At 38.0% G+C, this 18,143-nt stretch overlaps 1 protein-coding gene across 5 annotated transcripts in view; it reads right to left on the bottom strand.

The window, feature by feature from the left end:
- Positions 1 to 18,143, bottom strand: part of SPAG17 (sperm associated antigen 17) — a 238,684-nt gene that overhangs the window by 37,857 nt on the left and 182,684 nt on the right. For all 5 annotated transcript variants that reach the window (XM_032154861.2, XM_058439406.1, XM_058439405.1 and 2 more), the window contains exons 32-37: positions 16,487 to 16,675; positions 7,650 to 7,795; positions 7,422 to 7,552; positions 5,480 to 5,604; positions 3,551 to 3,733; positions 2,519 to 2,632 (exon numbers count right to left, since the gene is read on the bottom strand). In XM_032154861.2, the coding sequence (XP_032010752.1) occupies positions 2,519 to 2,632; positions 3,551 to 3,733; positions 5,480 to 5,604; positions 7,422 to 7,552; positions 7,650 to 7,795; positions 16,487 to 16,675 (888 nt within the window). The remainder of the gene's footprint in view (positions 1 to 2,518; positions 2,633 to 3,550; positions 3,734 to 5,479; positions 5,605 to 7,421; positions 7,553 to 7,649; positions 7,796 to 16,486; positions 16,676 to 18,143) is intronic.

The raw sequence follows: 18,143 nt of genomic DNA, 5'->3' as shown, positions 1-18,143 counted from the left end.
CTACTATAAAATGAATTAGTTTTAAAATACTGATACTGCCTTTGAAAACGGGCACAAGACAGGGATGCCCTCTCTCACCGCTCCTATTCAACATAGTGTTGGAAGTTCTGGCCAGGGCAATCAGGCAGGAGAAGGAAATAAAGGGTGTTCAATTAGGAAAAGAGGAAGTCAAATTGTCTCTGTTTGCAGATGACATGATTGTATATCTAGAAAACCCCATCATCTCAGCCCAAAATCTCCTCAAGCTGATAAGCAACTTCAGCAAAGTCTCAGCATACAAAATCAATGTAGAAAAATCACAAGCATTCTTATACACCAATCACAGACAAACAGAGAGCCAAATCATGAATGAACTCCCATTCACAATTGCTTCAAAGAGAATAAAATACCTAGGAATCCAACTTACAAGGGATGTGAAGGACCTCTTGAAGGAGAACTACAAACCACTGCTCAATGAAATAAAAGAGGATACAAACAAATGGAAGAACATTCCATGCTCACGGATAGGAATAATCAATACTGTGAAAATGGCCACACTGTCCAAGGTAATTTATAGATTCATTGCCATCCCCATCAAGCTACCAATGACTTCCTTCACAGAATTGGAAAAAACTACTTTAAAGTTCATATGGAACCAAAAAAGAGCCCGCATTGCCAAGTCAATCCTAAGCCAAAAGAACAAAGCTGGAGGCATCTCGCAACCTGACTTCAAACTATACTACAAGGCTACAGTAACCAAAACAGCATGGTACTGGTACCAAAACAGACATATAGACCAATGGAACAGAACAGAGCCCTCAGAAATAATGCCGCATATCTACAACTATCTGATCTTTGACAAACCTGACAAAAACAAGCAATGGAGAAAGGATTCCCCATTTAATAAATGGTGTTGGGAAAACTGGCTAGCCATATGTAGAAAGCTGAAACTGGATCCCTTCCTTACACCTTATACAAAAATTAATTCAAGATGGATTAAAGACTTAAATGTTAGACCTAAAACCATAAAAACCCTAGAAGAAATCCTAGGCAATACCATTCAGGACATAGGCATGGGCAAGGACTTCATGTCTAAAACACCAAAAGCAATGGCAACAAAAGCCAAAATTGACAAATGGGATCTAATTAAACTCAAGAGCTTCTGCACAGCAAAAGAAACTACCATCAGAGTGAACAGGCAACCTACAGAATGGGAGAAAATTTTTGCAATCTACTCATCTGACAAAGGGCTAATATCCAGAATCTACAATGAACTCAAACAAATTTACAAGAAAAAAACAAACAACCCCATCAAAAAGTGGGCGAAGGACATGAACAGACACTTCTCAAAAGAAGACATTTATGCAGCCAAAAGACACATGAAAAAATGCTCATCATCACTGACCATCAGAGAAATGCAAATCAAAACCACAGTGAGATACCATCTCACACCAGTTAGAATGGCCATCATTAAAAAGTCAGGAAACAACAGGTGCTGGAGAGGACGTGGAGAAATAGGAACACTTTTACACTGTTGGTGGGACTGTAAACTAGTTCAACCATTGTGGAAGTCAGTGTGGTGATTCCTCAGGGATCTAGAAATAGAAATACCATTTGACCGGCCATCCCATTACTGGGTATATACCCAAAGGATTATAAATCATGCTGCTATAAAGACACATGCACACGTATGTTTATTGCGGCACTATTCGCAATAGCAAAGACTTGGAACCAACCTAAATGTCCAACACCGATAGACTGGATTAAGAAAATGTGGCACATATACACCATGGAATACTATGGAGCCATAAAAAATGATGAGTTCATGTCCTTTGTAGGGACATGGATGAAACTGGAAACCATCATTCTCAGCAAACTATGGCAAGGACAAAAAACCAAACACCGCATGTTGTCACTCATAGGTGGGAACTGAACAATGAGAACACATGGACACAGGAAGGGGAATATCACACTCCGGGGACTGTTGTGGGGTGGGGGGAGGGGGGAGGGATAGCATTAGGAGATATACCTAATTCTAAATGACGAGTTAATGGGTGCAGTACACCAACATGGCACATGTATACGTATGTAACAAACCTGCACGTTGTGCACATTTACCCGAAAACTTAAAGTATAACAACAATAAAATAAAATAAAAATTAATTTTTGTAGGTCATTCCTTCTACTTAACAAATGTCTAAAAATGGAAATGATTTTAAGTTGTAAAAATTCCTTTTTCTTCTTCTTTCCTATTTCATTCATTAGTTTATTCAGCATTTCAGTAAATATCAATTTCTTTTGAAGACAATAAAAAGTTTTATTTAAGGGCCTTCAGAATTATTTGTGAAGGAAGAGCCTAAAATGTATTTGGAAAATGCAATATATAGAGAAATGGATTTCCACAAAAATTGAAAATTATGAGGAGGGAGCAAATGCTTCATGGAAGTGGCAGAAGCAGCTATTTCTTACTATATTTTGTCTTAAAACATTTAATATTGAAACAATAGTAAGAACACAGGTATACAAGGCATTTTCTCACCATAACCAGCTTGAGGAGATCAGCAGCATTTTCTCTCTCCTCCTCAGTTCTGGAATCTTTAACCATCATTTCCTGCAGCTCATCTTCTTTCTTTAGAATATGGTTTATGTAATCCTAAATCAGCAGAATAAAATAAATAGACAAAAACTACGAATTAGGAAGAGCGAGATACAAAAATGGTCATCAACTTGAAATATTACAAAAAATGAAGAATATATAGGCTTACAATGCTCATTAACTGTTTACTAGTCAAACAATCTGAAAATACTTTTTCTTAATATGTTAATAGGAAAAACCTGAAAAGTGCAAAAGCAAAGCTTTAAGGGCCACAGGATAGAACTGCCTGTTTCTAACTGTGCCTTCAAGTGTCCTCATCAATAAAATGGACAGAGTTGGGTTAGATGATGTGTACGATCCTTTCAGCTATAGTTTTTTTTATTTTATCTGTAAATGGAATTTGCCTAGTTCATGTCTTTGCTTCCAAGAGAAACGTACTTTATTTTTTTCATATGTATTTGATCCATTTCCATAACTAATAATACCCTGCTCTGTGCCAGGTGCTAGGTATATAACCATAAATAAAACACATATAATCCCTGTACTGAGGGAGTTAACAAGCTTGAGATGTTATAGACATGATCATACAATTAACTATATATTTACAAATTCTTAGACTGCTTCCAAAGCCTTTTCCTTCATGGACAAATATATTAATATGTGGTTCTGTCTTTTTCCAGTGGTCACTGTCACTACGTTTTCTATACAGTGACAAAGAGGGAGGGCTCTATATAGTAATCACTTACAAAAAATTCTTACTTTTTCAACGTCTTTGGGGCTTCTTAATAATTTCTACACCTCATGGGAACCATTAAATATTTTCTACCTCTCAACCCTCTACTCTGAAAGACTGACATCCTTGTGTTGCACTAGATAAATATTGGTAGAATTACATAATTTCAGGTTTCTTAGGAAACCAAGAGCAATGATTGCTGTTTTTGATTCTTTTGGGTCAGGTTACCTAGATTCCATTACCTTAAGGGAAACCTGCAGCCTCAGTTTCACCTCATTCTTTATGACCTCATGCTGAATGAATTGTCGCATCTGTAGCACACTGGGGCTCTTGAGTATGGCACCCGGGGCACTCACTAGCTGTTTGGACTCAATGCAAAGGCCTTTCCAAATCTGAGGGCCAAACGGAGGTCCTGGAGTTTTTTTCTGTTAACAAAACAAAGCAATAAAACCACCAAAGAAATCAGAATGTTTTCACATTCAAATTTTTTTAACTGTTCATTTCTTATGTAGATATCATAATAACTTTTTAGGGACACAGTGGTGAAAAAAAAATCCTTAACCTCAAAAATTCTGCAAATATAAGGAAAATCGATAACAACTGGGCATGCTTTCCTTTGTATTTATGTTACCAAGATACTGGATATTTTAAAATTCTGTTGCATGGTGTCCTGGGTAGGATGTAGAAGAGTCCTAAGCAATGTAATAGCAGTCTAGCTTATGACAAATGGATGTGGCTATTTCTTAGTACCCACAAATAGCTGAAGACATTTGGAACTGAGCAGTCTTTCACTTTCTGGTTCTGTGTTCATTTTGACCTAGAAAGATTCTTTGTGAGAGAAATAATTCCATAGATCTGGGCCATCTTTAAGCTTAATCTAGATTAAGCATGCCTCCAGAGTCTGAGGATCTCTGGGGCAGAAAAATCTACCTTAGAGTAAACTCACACTATATGTTATACTTGTGATGGATTTTCAGGAATGGTGTGCTTTGCTGCCCTACTATGTCCTCAGGTGTGCTGGATGTGCTTCATTTCAAAAGGCCTGGCCAGTGACAGCCACTTAGGGGCTTTGCAGGCCTGTGCCCCTCCTACCAGGTCAGAGCATAAGCATTTCAGAGGATGAGAATAAACTTCCTTCAATAATATTAGATGTGGCATACCCTTTGTCATCATGTAGTACTTACAATTTGGATATAGCCTTAGTGTGCCATTTGGTGTGACCTCCTAATTTTCAGAGAAGGAAATGGAGACCCAGTGTGACTTGCCCAAGATCCCACATTAATAAGGGGTAGAATCAGGACCAGAATTCAAGTCACCTTCATCTTACCGTGTTGACTACAGCCACCCAATTTAACCACAGGGCTAGGAGGTTATTGTAATCTTAAATGTTCATCATCTGTGTTTGCTATTACAAGGTTTAGTGTAGGACAGCAAAAATGATGACAATCAAAAACATTATCTCAATTAACACTACTGTCAATCTCTGATCATACTATCAATAGCTCCACTGATTTAGTTATTTAACACCTGACAATATGTTGGACATGTGACATAAATTGCTTGTAAAATGAAATGGTAAATTATGCAAGATGCAGGACTTCATTGATTCTTACCCAAGATATTTTATTTTTTTAAAAAAAATTTAGCTGGAGCTTCTCTTAACTGACATAATTACAATGTTTACTTTCTAACACTGCAATTGCAAATATGCGTATAATCCTTCATATTATTCTTAGATGGTCAGTTTGTGCATTTTTAATATATGAAGAAAAAAGGGAGAGTAAAGGGCACAAAATTGTGTGCTAAAATTAACAAATAAGAAATGATAGAAGAAAAGATTTCTGTATGATATAATATCAGTAATTCCATGACAGAGGTGTAACCTGGTTTACTCAGAAAGCATGTTTGCATATTATAGGAAGATGTTCAAGCCTGCAATACAGGATAAAAGAAATGAAACTGAAATGAGCTAGCCAGGAGTATTCCTCTAAAATGTTGTTGCCCCATCTACAAATGTTAGAATCTTCAAATATAAAACTCCTTGAGCACATTAACAATTTACATAAGAATGAGAATATATGAATATATGGGAGGAGACCTAAGACTCTGGTCCACTGCCCTTGAATGGATGTATATGCTAATATAATGACTTTTTAGAAGAAATTATATACCTCAACTGAGGGAAATGTTTCCCATGACCTTGACTGGAGATTAGGAGGGACAATTGTATCTTCCTTTTTTATTAGCCACGGTGATGCTTCACGGAAAGGACGAAGGACTGTGATGGTCAGGGTGCCTGGTTCAGAGAAAGTTGTCAGAAGACCATTACCCATCGAAAGTACTCAGAGAAAATGAAAATGCATTGACTAAATTCAACAAGCTCTTTTTGAACAGACTTAGACATGAAAGACTAATGAGACACAATGACTATACTTAGGAACCTTACAATCAAATAAGAAGAATGAAGCTTTTAGTCACTGTGACACCTAGAGACTGGATTTAGATCACCTGGAAGTATTCATTGACACCTCACTGTCCCTCACCAATCACATACAAGTTCTGTCAGTTCTCCCAATAAACTTGTTGAGTCCATCTTTTTCCCTCTCTGTGAACCCTACTTTATGTGCCTCAAAAAGATCCTGCTCTAGACTACAGCAACAACTGGCTTTGCCACCTATATATACTCTGTGAATGAACCTTCCCTTGCAGTCAGGGTGACTGATTATGTTAGTCCATGATGAAAACTCTTTTTTGCCTTCACATCGCTCATGAGATAAAATATGGTCCTTAACATTCTTTTGCCCCTACCTCAACTTGTACTGTTCTTCCCCTCTGTGCTTCAGCTACTTTGGCCTTTCCCCCAACCCGTGTTTTCCAATGCTTTATGCTTTCTCCTTTATGTTTTCTTTTCCAAGAAAGCTCTCTCTCTTACCTTAATTAACCATTACCTATCCACTAGCTCTTGACTCAGGTGTCTTCAGGGAAGCCTTCTTGACTATGTCAGTTTCTTCTGTTAGATTCTCTCATAGAACTATGTTCTTTTCCCTCATAGGCCTTATCCCAAGTTATAATCATACAGTTGTGTGACTTTAGAATTAACATCTATCTCTCCTAGTAACCTAAAAGCTCCACTGAAACAGGGTCCATGCCTGTTTTAGTTTACCATTGTATTCCTAACACCCAGCCAGTGTTTAGTACATGGTGGTTTGCCAAGTAGAGGCTAGTTAAATGACTAACAAACCAATGTGAAATGAATTCTTATTCTCCCACGGTTCCATACATGCACCACACTGACTGGGGGTCAGTCAGAGTCCCCCATGTTCCATATTCACAAAGAGCAAGGTGTATTAATGTCATTCACATGTGCATTGATACACTGAAAGTTATAAGGGCACAGAAATGCAGGCATATTTATAAATGCACACAAAATGTATCCCAAAACACACAGAAAAGGTGAAATAACACACACACACACACACACAAACATATAAACCTAGGCACAGCACATAGGTTTTATATGCAGATAATATGTAGACTTATATCTATATTTAAATACACATATTACATATATTGGATGGTTCTCAATGTGATATGTATCTCTAACCTCTGGCAACACACCAATTTCTTTGAAGTTGATGAAAACAACATAAGTACCCAATGAATATAGCTTATATAACTTATCAGGTATTTCAGGTTGGCATTATAACTTACCTATCAATTTCATCAAAGCAACATCTTCAAAATGACAAAAAAATGAATTTACAAGAGATATCTCTTGTTTTTTCTTACCAAGATGAAATGAACTCATAAATCAGAACTTTGGTACATACCTAAACACAGACACAAATCTGCTTATAGGAGAAGAGGGATACATACTCAGTGTGTGCAGATTGGTGCTCAGATATATCTTGATATACACCTAAATTCAAGTAGCTATATAAATAAGTTGATATGACTTATTCATGTCAACTTATTTCTGCTCTACTTTCCAAAGTAGAGCAGAAAAGTGAGCAAAGCAGAAAAAGTAAGATGACATGAAGATAGACTGGATAGCAAGGAGGATGAGAATTGGCGAAGAGACACCATGCATTCCAGACAGTATGGGTCCTCTACCTGGCTGTTCCTGCACTGGCTCTTGGAGAACAACAGTATTTGATTCTTTATATGCCAAAGATAGATATTCTTCTATGTCACTGTCTCGAAGAAGTTCCATTCCTGATCCATCAGCATACATAACAAAAAACCTATTTGAAGAAATAAAATTATAATAACTTCAAGTATTCAGTTAAAATGCTCCTTGAACTTAGAATTAAAAGTAAAATTATAGTATTATTATTTTACCTGGGGACATGTTCACCATAGATTTGCTGATGATTCTTTTCAAGGTGCATAGAGGACAGACTATCATAGCCCTCAGTTTTTTCATTTAGGTCATCTTCCAGTTTTTTTTCAGGTAATATAGTTGATATGCTACCATCAACCATGACCTAAGGGATAAAGTATGTAAGCAACTAAAAGAAAAGAAAGTCATAATGCTTATACTTCTGCTGATCTAATTTGAGAAAACGGATGATTTGGTGGGTTTACTCAGAAAATTGGAGATGTCTATTTGCAAGGTATTGTTTACTAAGTAGAGACTGCATTAATAAAAGTAAAAACCTAGCAGCATAACTCTGCTTATAAATGACACCTAGAACAGGAACACAGACTGAAACATATTCAGAATGAAGTGAATAGGATGGGGAAGCTACTCCAAACCTCATACTGTGAAGATAGGTTCAAGGAATTGGGAATTTAAACATAGAGGAATGGGTACTCATGCAATAGTTGTCTTGAATTATTTGGAAGGACATTTGCATGGAAGGGGCTTATAATCTGGGATTTCAAACACAGAGTTGTGGCTCATGGGTAGAATACATAGGGAAACAGATTTAGTATGAATATGAGAAAAAATGTTCTAGTCCTTTATTACTGTCTAAATATGGCATGGGTCTCTCCAGGAAGGGGTGTGATTCATGCTGCAAGACCACTGAAGAGGGTGCCCAAGAGGAGTATCAATGCCCAGAAAAATGCTTGGCCTAGAGGGTTGTGAGCTTTAAGTTTCTACTTCAATCTGTTGTAAATTGAAATTTGTCAGTTCGAACTCATGCTGTGAAGAGTTTCAGTTACTTAGCAAAGAAAAAATAAGCTGGATCAGGGCTTATCTACATATCAAAACAAAGTTAGGAATTCTGTTGTATAACTCCAAATCTAAAAAATAACTTCATACCTACCAGCTGATAGACAAAATTTCACTGTTGAATGAGAAAAAAAAAAAAAAAAAAAAGATAAATGCCTAGAGCAATGGTTCGCAAATCTTTTTTGTCACAGGCACGATAGTAAATATTTTAGAGTTTGAGTTTGCAGGCCATACATTCTCTGTTACCAACTACTCAACTCTGCCATTATTCTGCAAAGCAGCCATAGACAGTATGTAAACAAATGAGCACGACTGTGTTCCAATAAAACTTTATAAAACGACATTGAAATTTGTATTTCCTATAATTTTATTGTGTCTTCTTCCTTTGTTTTTTCAAAAACAATTGAAGCATATATGAAACCCTTTTTAGTTCATGGGCTATAGATAAACAAGTGGCCATCGTTTGCCAATTCCTGACCTAGAGGTGAGGGGATAGTCTTGGTGTTGAAAGACAAAGAAGCAAATATTTTCTCACATTCTGTAGGTTGTCTGTTTAGTCTGTTGATAGTTTTTTTTGCTGTACAGAAGCTTTTTAGTTTAATTAGGTCCCATTTGTCAGTTTTTGCTTTTGTTGCAATTGCTTTTGGTGTCTTTGCCATGATATCTTTGCCAGAGTCTGTGACCAGAATGGTATTTTCTGGGTTTTCTTCAAGGGTTTTTGTAGTTTAGGTTTTACATTTAAGTCTTCAATACATCTTGAGACAATTGTTGTATATGGTGTAAGGAAGGGGTCTAGTTTCAACCTTCTGCATATAGCTATCCATTTATCCCAGTACCATTTATTGACTAGGGAGTCCTTTCCTCATTGTTTGTTTTGTTGGTTTTGTTGAAGATCAGATGATTGTAGGTGTGCAACTTTATATCTGGGCCTTTATTTGGTTCCATTGGTCTATGTGTCTGTTTTAGTACTGATATCATGCTATTTTGGTTATTGTAGCCCTGTAGTACAGCTGAAGTTGGGTAATGTGATGCCTCAACCTTTGTTCCTTTTGCTTAGGATTGCTTTGGCTATTTGGGCTCTTTTTTTTGGTTCCATGTGAATTTTAGAATAGCTTTTTCTAATTCTGTGAAGAATGTCATTGGTACTGTGATAGAAATAGCCTTGAATCTGTAAATTGCTTTGGGCAGTATGGCCATTTTAACAATATTGATTCTTCCTATCCATAATCATGGAATGTTTTCCCATTTGGTTGTGTCATCTCTGATTTCTCTTATCAATATTTTGTAATTCTCAGTGTAGAGAACTTTCACCTCCCTGGTTAGCTGTATTCTTAGGTATTGTATTTTTTGGTGGCTATTGTGAATAGGATTGTGTTCTTTTATTATTATTATTATACTTTAAGTTGTAGGGTACATGTACACAACATGCAGGTTTGATACATAGGTATACATGTGCCATGTTGGTTTGCTGCACTCCTCAACCCATCATTTACATTAGGTATTTCTCCTAATGCTATCCATCCCCCAGCCTCCCACTCCCTGACAGGCAACCATGTGTGATGTTCCCCACCCTGTGTCCAAGTGTTCTCATCGTTCAATTCCCACCTATGAGTGAGAACATGTGGTGTTTGGTTTTCTGTCCTTGTGACAGTTTGCTGAGAATGATGGTTTCCAGCTTCATCCATGTCCATGCAAAGGACATGAACTCATCCTTTTTTATGGATGCATAGTATTCCATGGTGTATATGTGCCACATTTTTTTAATCCAGTCTATCATTGGTGGACATTTGGGTTGGTTCCAAGTCTTTGCTATTGTTATTAGTGCAGCAGTAAACATACATGTGCATGTGTCTTTATAGCAGCATGATTTAGAATCCTTTGGGTATATACCAAGTAATGGGATTGCTGGGTCAAATGGTATTTCTGGTTCTAGGTCCTTGAGGAATCACCACACTGTCTTCCACAATGGTTGAGGTAATTTACACTTCCACCAACAGTGTAAAAGCGTTCCTATTTCTCCACATCCTCTCCAGCACCTGTTGTTTCCTGACTTTTTAATGATTGCCATTCTAACTGGCATGTGATGGTATCTCATTGTGGTTGTGATTTGTATTTCTCTGACGACCATGATGATGAGCATTTTTTCATGTGTCTGTTGGCTGCATAAATGTCTTCTTTTGAGAAGTGTCTTTTCATATCCTTTGCCCACTTTTTGATGGGGTTGTTTTTTTCTTGTAAATTTGTTTAAGTTCTTTGTAGATTCTTTGTAGATTAGCCCTTTGTCAGATGGGTAGATTGCAAAAATTTTTTCCCATTCTGTAGGTTGCCTGTTCACTCTGATGGTAGTTTCTTTTGCTGTACAGAGGCTCTTTAGTTTAATTAGATCTTATTTGTCTATTTAGGCTTTTGTTGCCATTGCTTTTGGTGTTTTAGTCATGAAGTGCTTTCTCATGCCTATGTCCTGAATGGTATTGCCTAGGTTTTCTTCTAGGGTTTTTATGGTTTTAGGTCTAATATGTAAGTCTTTAATCCATCTTGAATTAATTTTTGTATAAGGTATAAGGAAGGGATCCAGTTTCAGCTTTCTACATATGGCTAGCCAGTTTTCCCAGCACCATTTATTAAATAGGGAATCCTTTCCCCATTTCTTGTTTTTGACAGGTTTGTCAAAGAACAGATGGTTGTAGATGTGTGGTGATATTTCTGAGGCCTCTGTTCTGTTCCATTGGTCTATATGTCTGTTTTGGTACCAGTACCATGCTGTTTTGGTTACTGTAGCCTTGTAGTATAGTTTGAAGTCAGGTAGCATGGTGCCTCCAGCTTTGTTCTTTTGGCTTAGGATTGACTTGGCAATGCGGGCTCTTTCTTGGTTCCATATGAACTTTAAAGTAGTTTTTTTCCAATTCTGTGAAGAAAGTCATTGGTAGCTTGATGGGGATGGCAATGAATCTATAAATTACCTTGGGCAGTATGGCCATTTTCACGATATTGATTCTTCCTATCCGTGAGCATGGAATGTTCTTCCATTTGTTTGTATCCTCTTTTATTTCATTGAGCAGTGGTTTGTAGTTCTCCTTGAAGAGGTCCTTCACATCCCTTGTAAGTTGGATTCCTAGGTATTTTATTCTCTTTGCAGCAATTGTGAATGGGAGTTCACTCATGAGTTGGCTCTCTGTTTGTCTGTTATTGATGTATAGGAATGCTTGTGATTTTTGCACATTTATTTTGTATCCTGAGATTTGCTGCAGTTGCTTATCAGCTTGAGGAGATTTTGGGCTGAGACGATGGGGTTTTCTAAATATACAATCATGTCATTTGCAAACAGGGACAATTTGACTTCCTCTTTTCCTAACTGAATACCCTTTATTTCCTTCTCTTGCTTGATTGCCCTGGCCAGAACTTCCAACACTATGTCGAATAGGAGTGGTGAGAGCGGGCATCCTTGTCTTGTGCTGGTTTTCAAAGGGAATACTTCCAGTTTTTGCCCATTCAGTATGATATTGGCTGTGGGTTTGTCATAAATAGCTCTTATGATTTTGATATACGTTCCATCAATACCTAGTTTATTGAGAGTTTTTAGCATGAAGTGCTGTTGAATTTTGTCGAAGGCCTTTTCTGCATCTATTGAGATAATCATGTGGTTTTTGTTGTTGGTTCTGTTTATGTGATGGATTATGTTTAATGATTTGCATATGTTGAACCAGCCTTGCATCCTGGGGATGAAGCCAATCTGAACATGGTGGATAAGGTTTTGATGTGTGGCTAGATTCGGTTTGCCAGTATTTTATTGAGGATTTTCGCGTTGATGTTCATCAGGGATATTGGTCTAAAATTCTCTTTTTTTGTTGTGTCTCTTCCAGGCTTTGGTGTCAGGATGATGTTGGCCTCTTAAAATGAGTTAGGGAGGATTCCCTCTTTTTCTATTGATTGGAATAGTTTCCGAAGGAATGGTACCAGCTCCTCTTTGTACCTGTGGTAGAATTCGGCTGTGAATTCGTCTGGTCCTGGACTTTTTTTGGCTGGTAGGCTATTAATTATTGCCTCAATTTCAGAGCCTGTTACTGGTCTATTCAGAGATTCAAATTCTTCCTGGTTTAGGCTTGGGAGGGTGTATGTGTCCAGGAATTTAGCCATTTCTTCTAGATTTTCTAGTTTATTTGCATAGAGGTGTTTATAGTATTCTCTGATGGTAGTTTGTATTTCTGTGGGATCGGTGTTGATATCTCTTTTATCACTTTTTATTGCGTCTACTTGATTCTTCTCTCTTTTCTTCTTTATTAGTCTTGCTAGTGGTCTGTCAAAATTTTGTTGATCTTTTCAAAAAACCAGCTCCTGGCAATTCATTGATTTTTTGAAGGGTTTTTTGTGTCACTATCTCTTTCAGTTCTGCTCTGATCTTGGTTATTTCTTGTCTTCTGCTAGCTTTTGAATTTGTTTGCTCTTGCTTCTCTAGTTGTTTTAATTGTGATGTTAGGGTGCTGATTTTAGATATTTCCTGCTTTCTCTTATGGGCATTTAGTGCTACAAATTTCCCTCTACACACTGCTTTAAATGTGTCCCAGAGATTCTGGTATATTGTGTCTTTGTTCTCATTGGTTTCAAAGAACATCTTTATTTCTGCCTTCATTTTGTTATTTACCCCGTAGTCATTCAGGAACAAGTTGTTAAGTTTCCATGTAGTTGTGTGGTTTTGAGTGAGTTTCTTAATCCTGAGCTCTAATTTGATTGCACTGTGGTCTGAGAGACAGTTTGTTGTGATTTCTGTTCTTTTACATTTGCTGAGGAGTGCTTTACTTCCAATTATGTGGTCAATTTTAGAATAAGTGCGATGTGGTGCTGAGAAGAATGTATATTCTGTTGATCTGGGGCGGAGAGTTCTGTAGATGTCTATTAGTTCTGCTTGGTGCAGAGCTGAGTTCAAGTCCTGGATATCCCTGTTAACCTTCTGTCTCGTTGATCTGTCTAATATTGACAGTGAGGTGTTAAAGTCTCCCATTATTATTGTGTGGGAGTCTAAGTCTCTTTGTAGGTCTCTAAGGACTTGCTTTATGAATCTGGTTGCTCCTGTATTGGGTGCATATATATTTAGAATAGTTAGTTCTTCTTGTTGAATTGATCCCTTTACAATTATGTAATGGCCTTCTTTGTCTCTTTTGATCTTTGTTGGTTTAAAGTCTGTTTTATCAGAGACTACGACTGCAACCCCTGCTTTTTTTTTTTCTTTCCATTTGCTTGGTAGATCTTCCTCCATCCCTTTATTTTGAGCCTATGTGTGTCTTTGCACATGAGGTGGGTCTCCCGAATACAGCACACTGATGTCAGGTCTTGACTCTTTATCCAATTTGCCAGTCTATGTCTTTTAATTGGGGCATTTAGCCCATTTACATTTAAGGTTAATATTGTTATGTGTGAATTTGATCCTGTCATTATGATGTTAGCTGGTTATTTTGCCCATTAATTGATGCAGTTTCTTCATAGCATAGATGGTCTTTACAATTTGGCATGTTTTTGTAGTAGCTGGTACCAGTTGTTTCTTTCCATGTTTAGTGCTTCCTTTGGGTGCTCTTGTAAGGCAGGCCTGGTGGTGACAAAATCTCTCAGCATTTGCTTGTCTGTAAAGGATTTTATTTCTCCTTCACTTATGAAGCTTAGTTTGGCTGGATATGAAATTCTGGGTTGAAAATTCTTTTCTTTCAGAATGTTGAATATTGGCCCCCACTCTCTTGTGGCTTGCAGGGTTTCTGCTGAGAGATCTGCTGTTAGTCTGATGGGCTTCCCTTTGTGGTAACTCGACCTATCTCTCTGGCTGCCATTAACATTTTTTACTTCATTTCATCCCTGGTGAATTTGACACTATGTGTCTTGGGGATACTTTTCTCGAGGAGTATCTTTGTGATGTTCTCTGTATTTCCTGAATTTGAATGTTGGCCTGCCTTGCTATATTGGGAAAGTTCTCCTGGATAATATCCTGAAGAGTGTTTTACAACTTGGTTCCATTCTCTCCGTCACTTTCAGGTACACCAATCAAACGTAGATTTCATCTTTTCACATATTCCCATATTTCTTGGAGGCTTTGTTTGTTTCTTTTTACTCTAAATTTCTTTTCTCACTTTATTTCACTAATTTGATCTTCAATCACTTATACCCTTTCTTCCACTTGATCAAATCAGCTATTGAAGCTTGTGCATGTGTCATGAAGTTCTCGTGCCATGGTTTTTAGCTCCATGAGGTCATTTAATGTCTTCTCTACACTGTTTATTCTAGTTAGCCATTCGTCTAAGCTTTTTTCAAGGTTTTTAGCTTCCTTGCGATGGGTTTGAACATGTTCCTTTAGCTCAGAGAAGTTTGTTATTACCGACCTTCTGAAGCTTACTTCTGTCAACTCATCAAAGTCAGTCTCCATCCAGCTTTGTTCTGTTGCTGGCGAGGAGCTGCAATCCTTTGGAAGAGAAGCACTCTGATTTTTAGAATTTTCAGCTTTTCTGCTCTGGTTTCTCCCCATCTTTGTGGTTTTATTTACCTTTGGTCTTTTATGTTGGTGACCTACAGATGGGGTTTTGGTGTAGATGTCCTTTTTGTTGATGCTGATACTATTCTTTTCTGTTTGTTAATTTTCCTTCTAAAAGTCAGGTCCCTCAGCTGCAGGTCTGTTGGAGTATGCTGGAGGTCCATTCCAGACCCTGTTTGCCTAGGTATCACCAGTGGAGGCTGCAGAACAACAAATATTCAGAACAGCAAATATTGCTGCCTGATGCTTCCTCTGGAAGCTTCGTCCCACAGGGGCACCTGCCTATATGAGGTGTCTGTTGGCCCCTACTGGGAGGTGTCTCCCAGTTAGGCTACACAGGGGTCAGGGACCCACTTGAGGAGGCAATCTGTCCATTCTCAGAGTTCAAGTGCCATTTTGGGAGAACCACCGCTCTCTTCAGAGCTGTCAGACAAGGATGTTTAAGTCTGCAGAAGTTGTCTGCTGCCTTTTGTTCAGCTAAGCCCTGCCCACAGAGATGGAGTCTAGAGGCAGTAGGCCTTGCTGAGCTGCGGTGGGCTTTGCCCAGTTCAAGCTTCCTGGCTGCTTTGTTAATCTACCCAAGCCTCAGTAATGGTGGATGCCCCTCCCCCCAGCCAGGCTGCTGCTGCCTCGCAGTTCGATCTCAGGCTGCTGTGCTAGCAGTCAGCAAGGCTCCATGGGCATGAGACCCACCAAGCCAGGCATGGGAGAGAATCTTCTTGTCTGTCGATTGCTAGGACCATTGGAAAAGCACAGTATTTGGGCAGGAATGTCCTGTTTTTCCAGGTACAGTCTGTCATGGCTTCCCTTGGCTAGGAACGAGAAATCCCCCGACACCTTGTACTTCCCGGGTAAGGCAATGCCTGCCCTGCTTCATCTTGCCCTCCATGGGCTGCACCTACTGTCCAACCGGTCCCAGTGAGATGAACCAGATACTTCAGTTGGAAATGCAGAAATCACCCATCTTCTGCATCAATCATGCTGGGAGCTACAGATTGGAGCTGCTCCTATTTGGCCATCTGCAGGATTGTGCTCTTGATTTGGCACTCAGCTTGGATGTTGGTCCACTTTCCCACTTTCAACCTTACTGTATCCTTCTTACCATCTTACTCTGTGACTGCTCAAAGAAAATTGCCTGCTGTCTTGTGTTTGCTCTGACTTCAACTTTGATAAGGACCATTGCCACATCATTCTTTATGTTGGCATTATTTTCAGATGTCTGCTACTGTTTCTTCCTTTCTGTTCTAATTATTTATTTAGCCTTAACATTTCTATCCCACCAATTATTTGGCTTGCCATTCCCCATTAAAGTACACTTAAGAATCAAAGGAAATGTACTGACATTCATTACTGTTTGCCCAAAGTATTGGCAGTAAGTGGATAATTAATCCCAAGGCAACTAAGGTAAAAATCTACATGGAAGCTTTGTAGTGTGAAATATCTCAAAAGCAAAGCCACAGGCTCTTTCTCCATACCAAAGGTGCACTTTACCTGAAAAGCGTTTCCCTCAGGATCTAGAACCTCACAGATAACCTCTGAAGTATGCCTCATGATGTACCTGCCAGCTCTCAGCTGCTCACACTTTTGAAAAGGATAGTATATATTACTGTTTGATTCATGGCAGTACATAGCTGAACAATCCTTGTCAATATAAAGACAGCCTGTGTTTGGAGGTAACACCTGAAAGAGTAACAGAAGGAGAAAAATTATTAAAATTTTCTTGTTCAATATGTGGGACTTGGAAAATCATTTTAGGAAAAAGAATATCCATAGATCCTAGTCACAAACTGTGTTTGCAGGAGGAAAACATTAACCAAGAGAGGACTTAAGGTTTGGAAAGGGCTACTTGATAAAGAGGCAAACTGAATAGTTAGGATATCATTTCTCCTGTATTCTCATATCTTATCTGCTCACTTTAATATCTCTTCTAAGTAATTGTCTCATGCCCCCTTATTTCCAATATTTAATATATTTTAGCTGAGGTTACATACATGTTTGGCCCTATTCATCCTATTCTAAATGTTTGGGGTTGTTCGTGATCTTGGATAAGAAGCATCTCTGAAAGGGTATAAAACTGTGGGATAAGTGCTCTTAGAAACTCATCTCTCCTCTCTCTGGTGGCTGACACAGTCCTTAAGTAATAGACTTCATGTAATGAATTCTGGTTCAAACAGATCTTTTTCTGAAATATAATTTACATATCATAGATTTACCCTTTAAAAGTGTATAATTCCATGGGTTTTAGTATATTCAAAAATGTGTGAAGCCATTATCACTAATTCCACAACACTTTTATCATCCTCCAAAGAAACGCTGATCCTGTTAGAAATCTTTCTGGATCACTAGGCCTTAGGCCCTGGCAACCACTTATCTACTGTCTATGGATATACCTATTCTAGATACTTCATTTAAATGGAAGCATGTACTCTGTGGCCTTTTGTGTCTGGCTTCTTTCAGTTAGCATAATGTTTTCAAGGTTCACTCATTTTGTAGCACACAGTACTTTCTTCCATTTTATGGATAAGTAATACTCCATTGTATGGCTATATCAGATTTTCTTTATTCACTTATGAGTTGGCATCATTTGGGTTATTTTCAGTTTTGCTATTATTAGAAATGTTGCTGTAAATATTGTGTACATGTTTTTGTGCAATGTATGTTTTCTCTTGGATATATATCTAGGAGTGGAATTGCTGGGTCATATGACAACTAAGTTTACCTTTTGAGGAAGTGCCAAGTTGTTTTCCAAAGTGACTATACCATTTTCCAAGTGACTAACCACTTTCCAAAGTGACTTACACCATCAGCAATTTATGAGGGTTCCAATTTCTCCATACCTTTGCTAACATTTGCGATTATCTGTCTTTTTGATTACCGTTTTCTAGTCATTGTGAAGTGCTATCTCATTGCAGTTTGCGCTGCAGCTCCCTCACTACTAATGATGTTGAGCATCTTTTCTTGGCTTATTTGCCATTTGCATATATTCTTTGGAGGAATTCAAATCCTTTGCTAATTTTAAAGTGGGTTATTAGTCTTTTTATTGTTGAGTTGTGAGAGTTCTAAGTTGTAGGGTACTCTGTACATGAGACCATTATCAGTTATATGATTTTCAAATAACATCTTCTATTCTGTAGTTTATCTTTTCATG

The sequence above is a fragment of the Hylobates moloch genome, unplaced genomic scaffold (assembly GCF_009828535.3).
Source record: "Hylobates moloch isolate HMO894 unplaced genomic scaffold, HMol_V3 SCAFFOLD_5, whole genome shotgun sequence".
Classification (NCBI taxonomy): Eukaryota; Metazoa; Chordata; class Mammalia; order Primates; family Hylobatidae; genus Hylobates; species Hylobates moloch.
The sequence above is the reverse complement of the archived record's forward strand: the minus strand, read 5'-3'. Positions and strand labels throughout refer to the sequence as shown.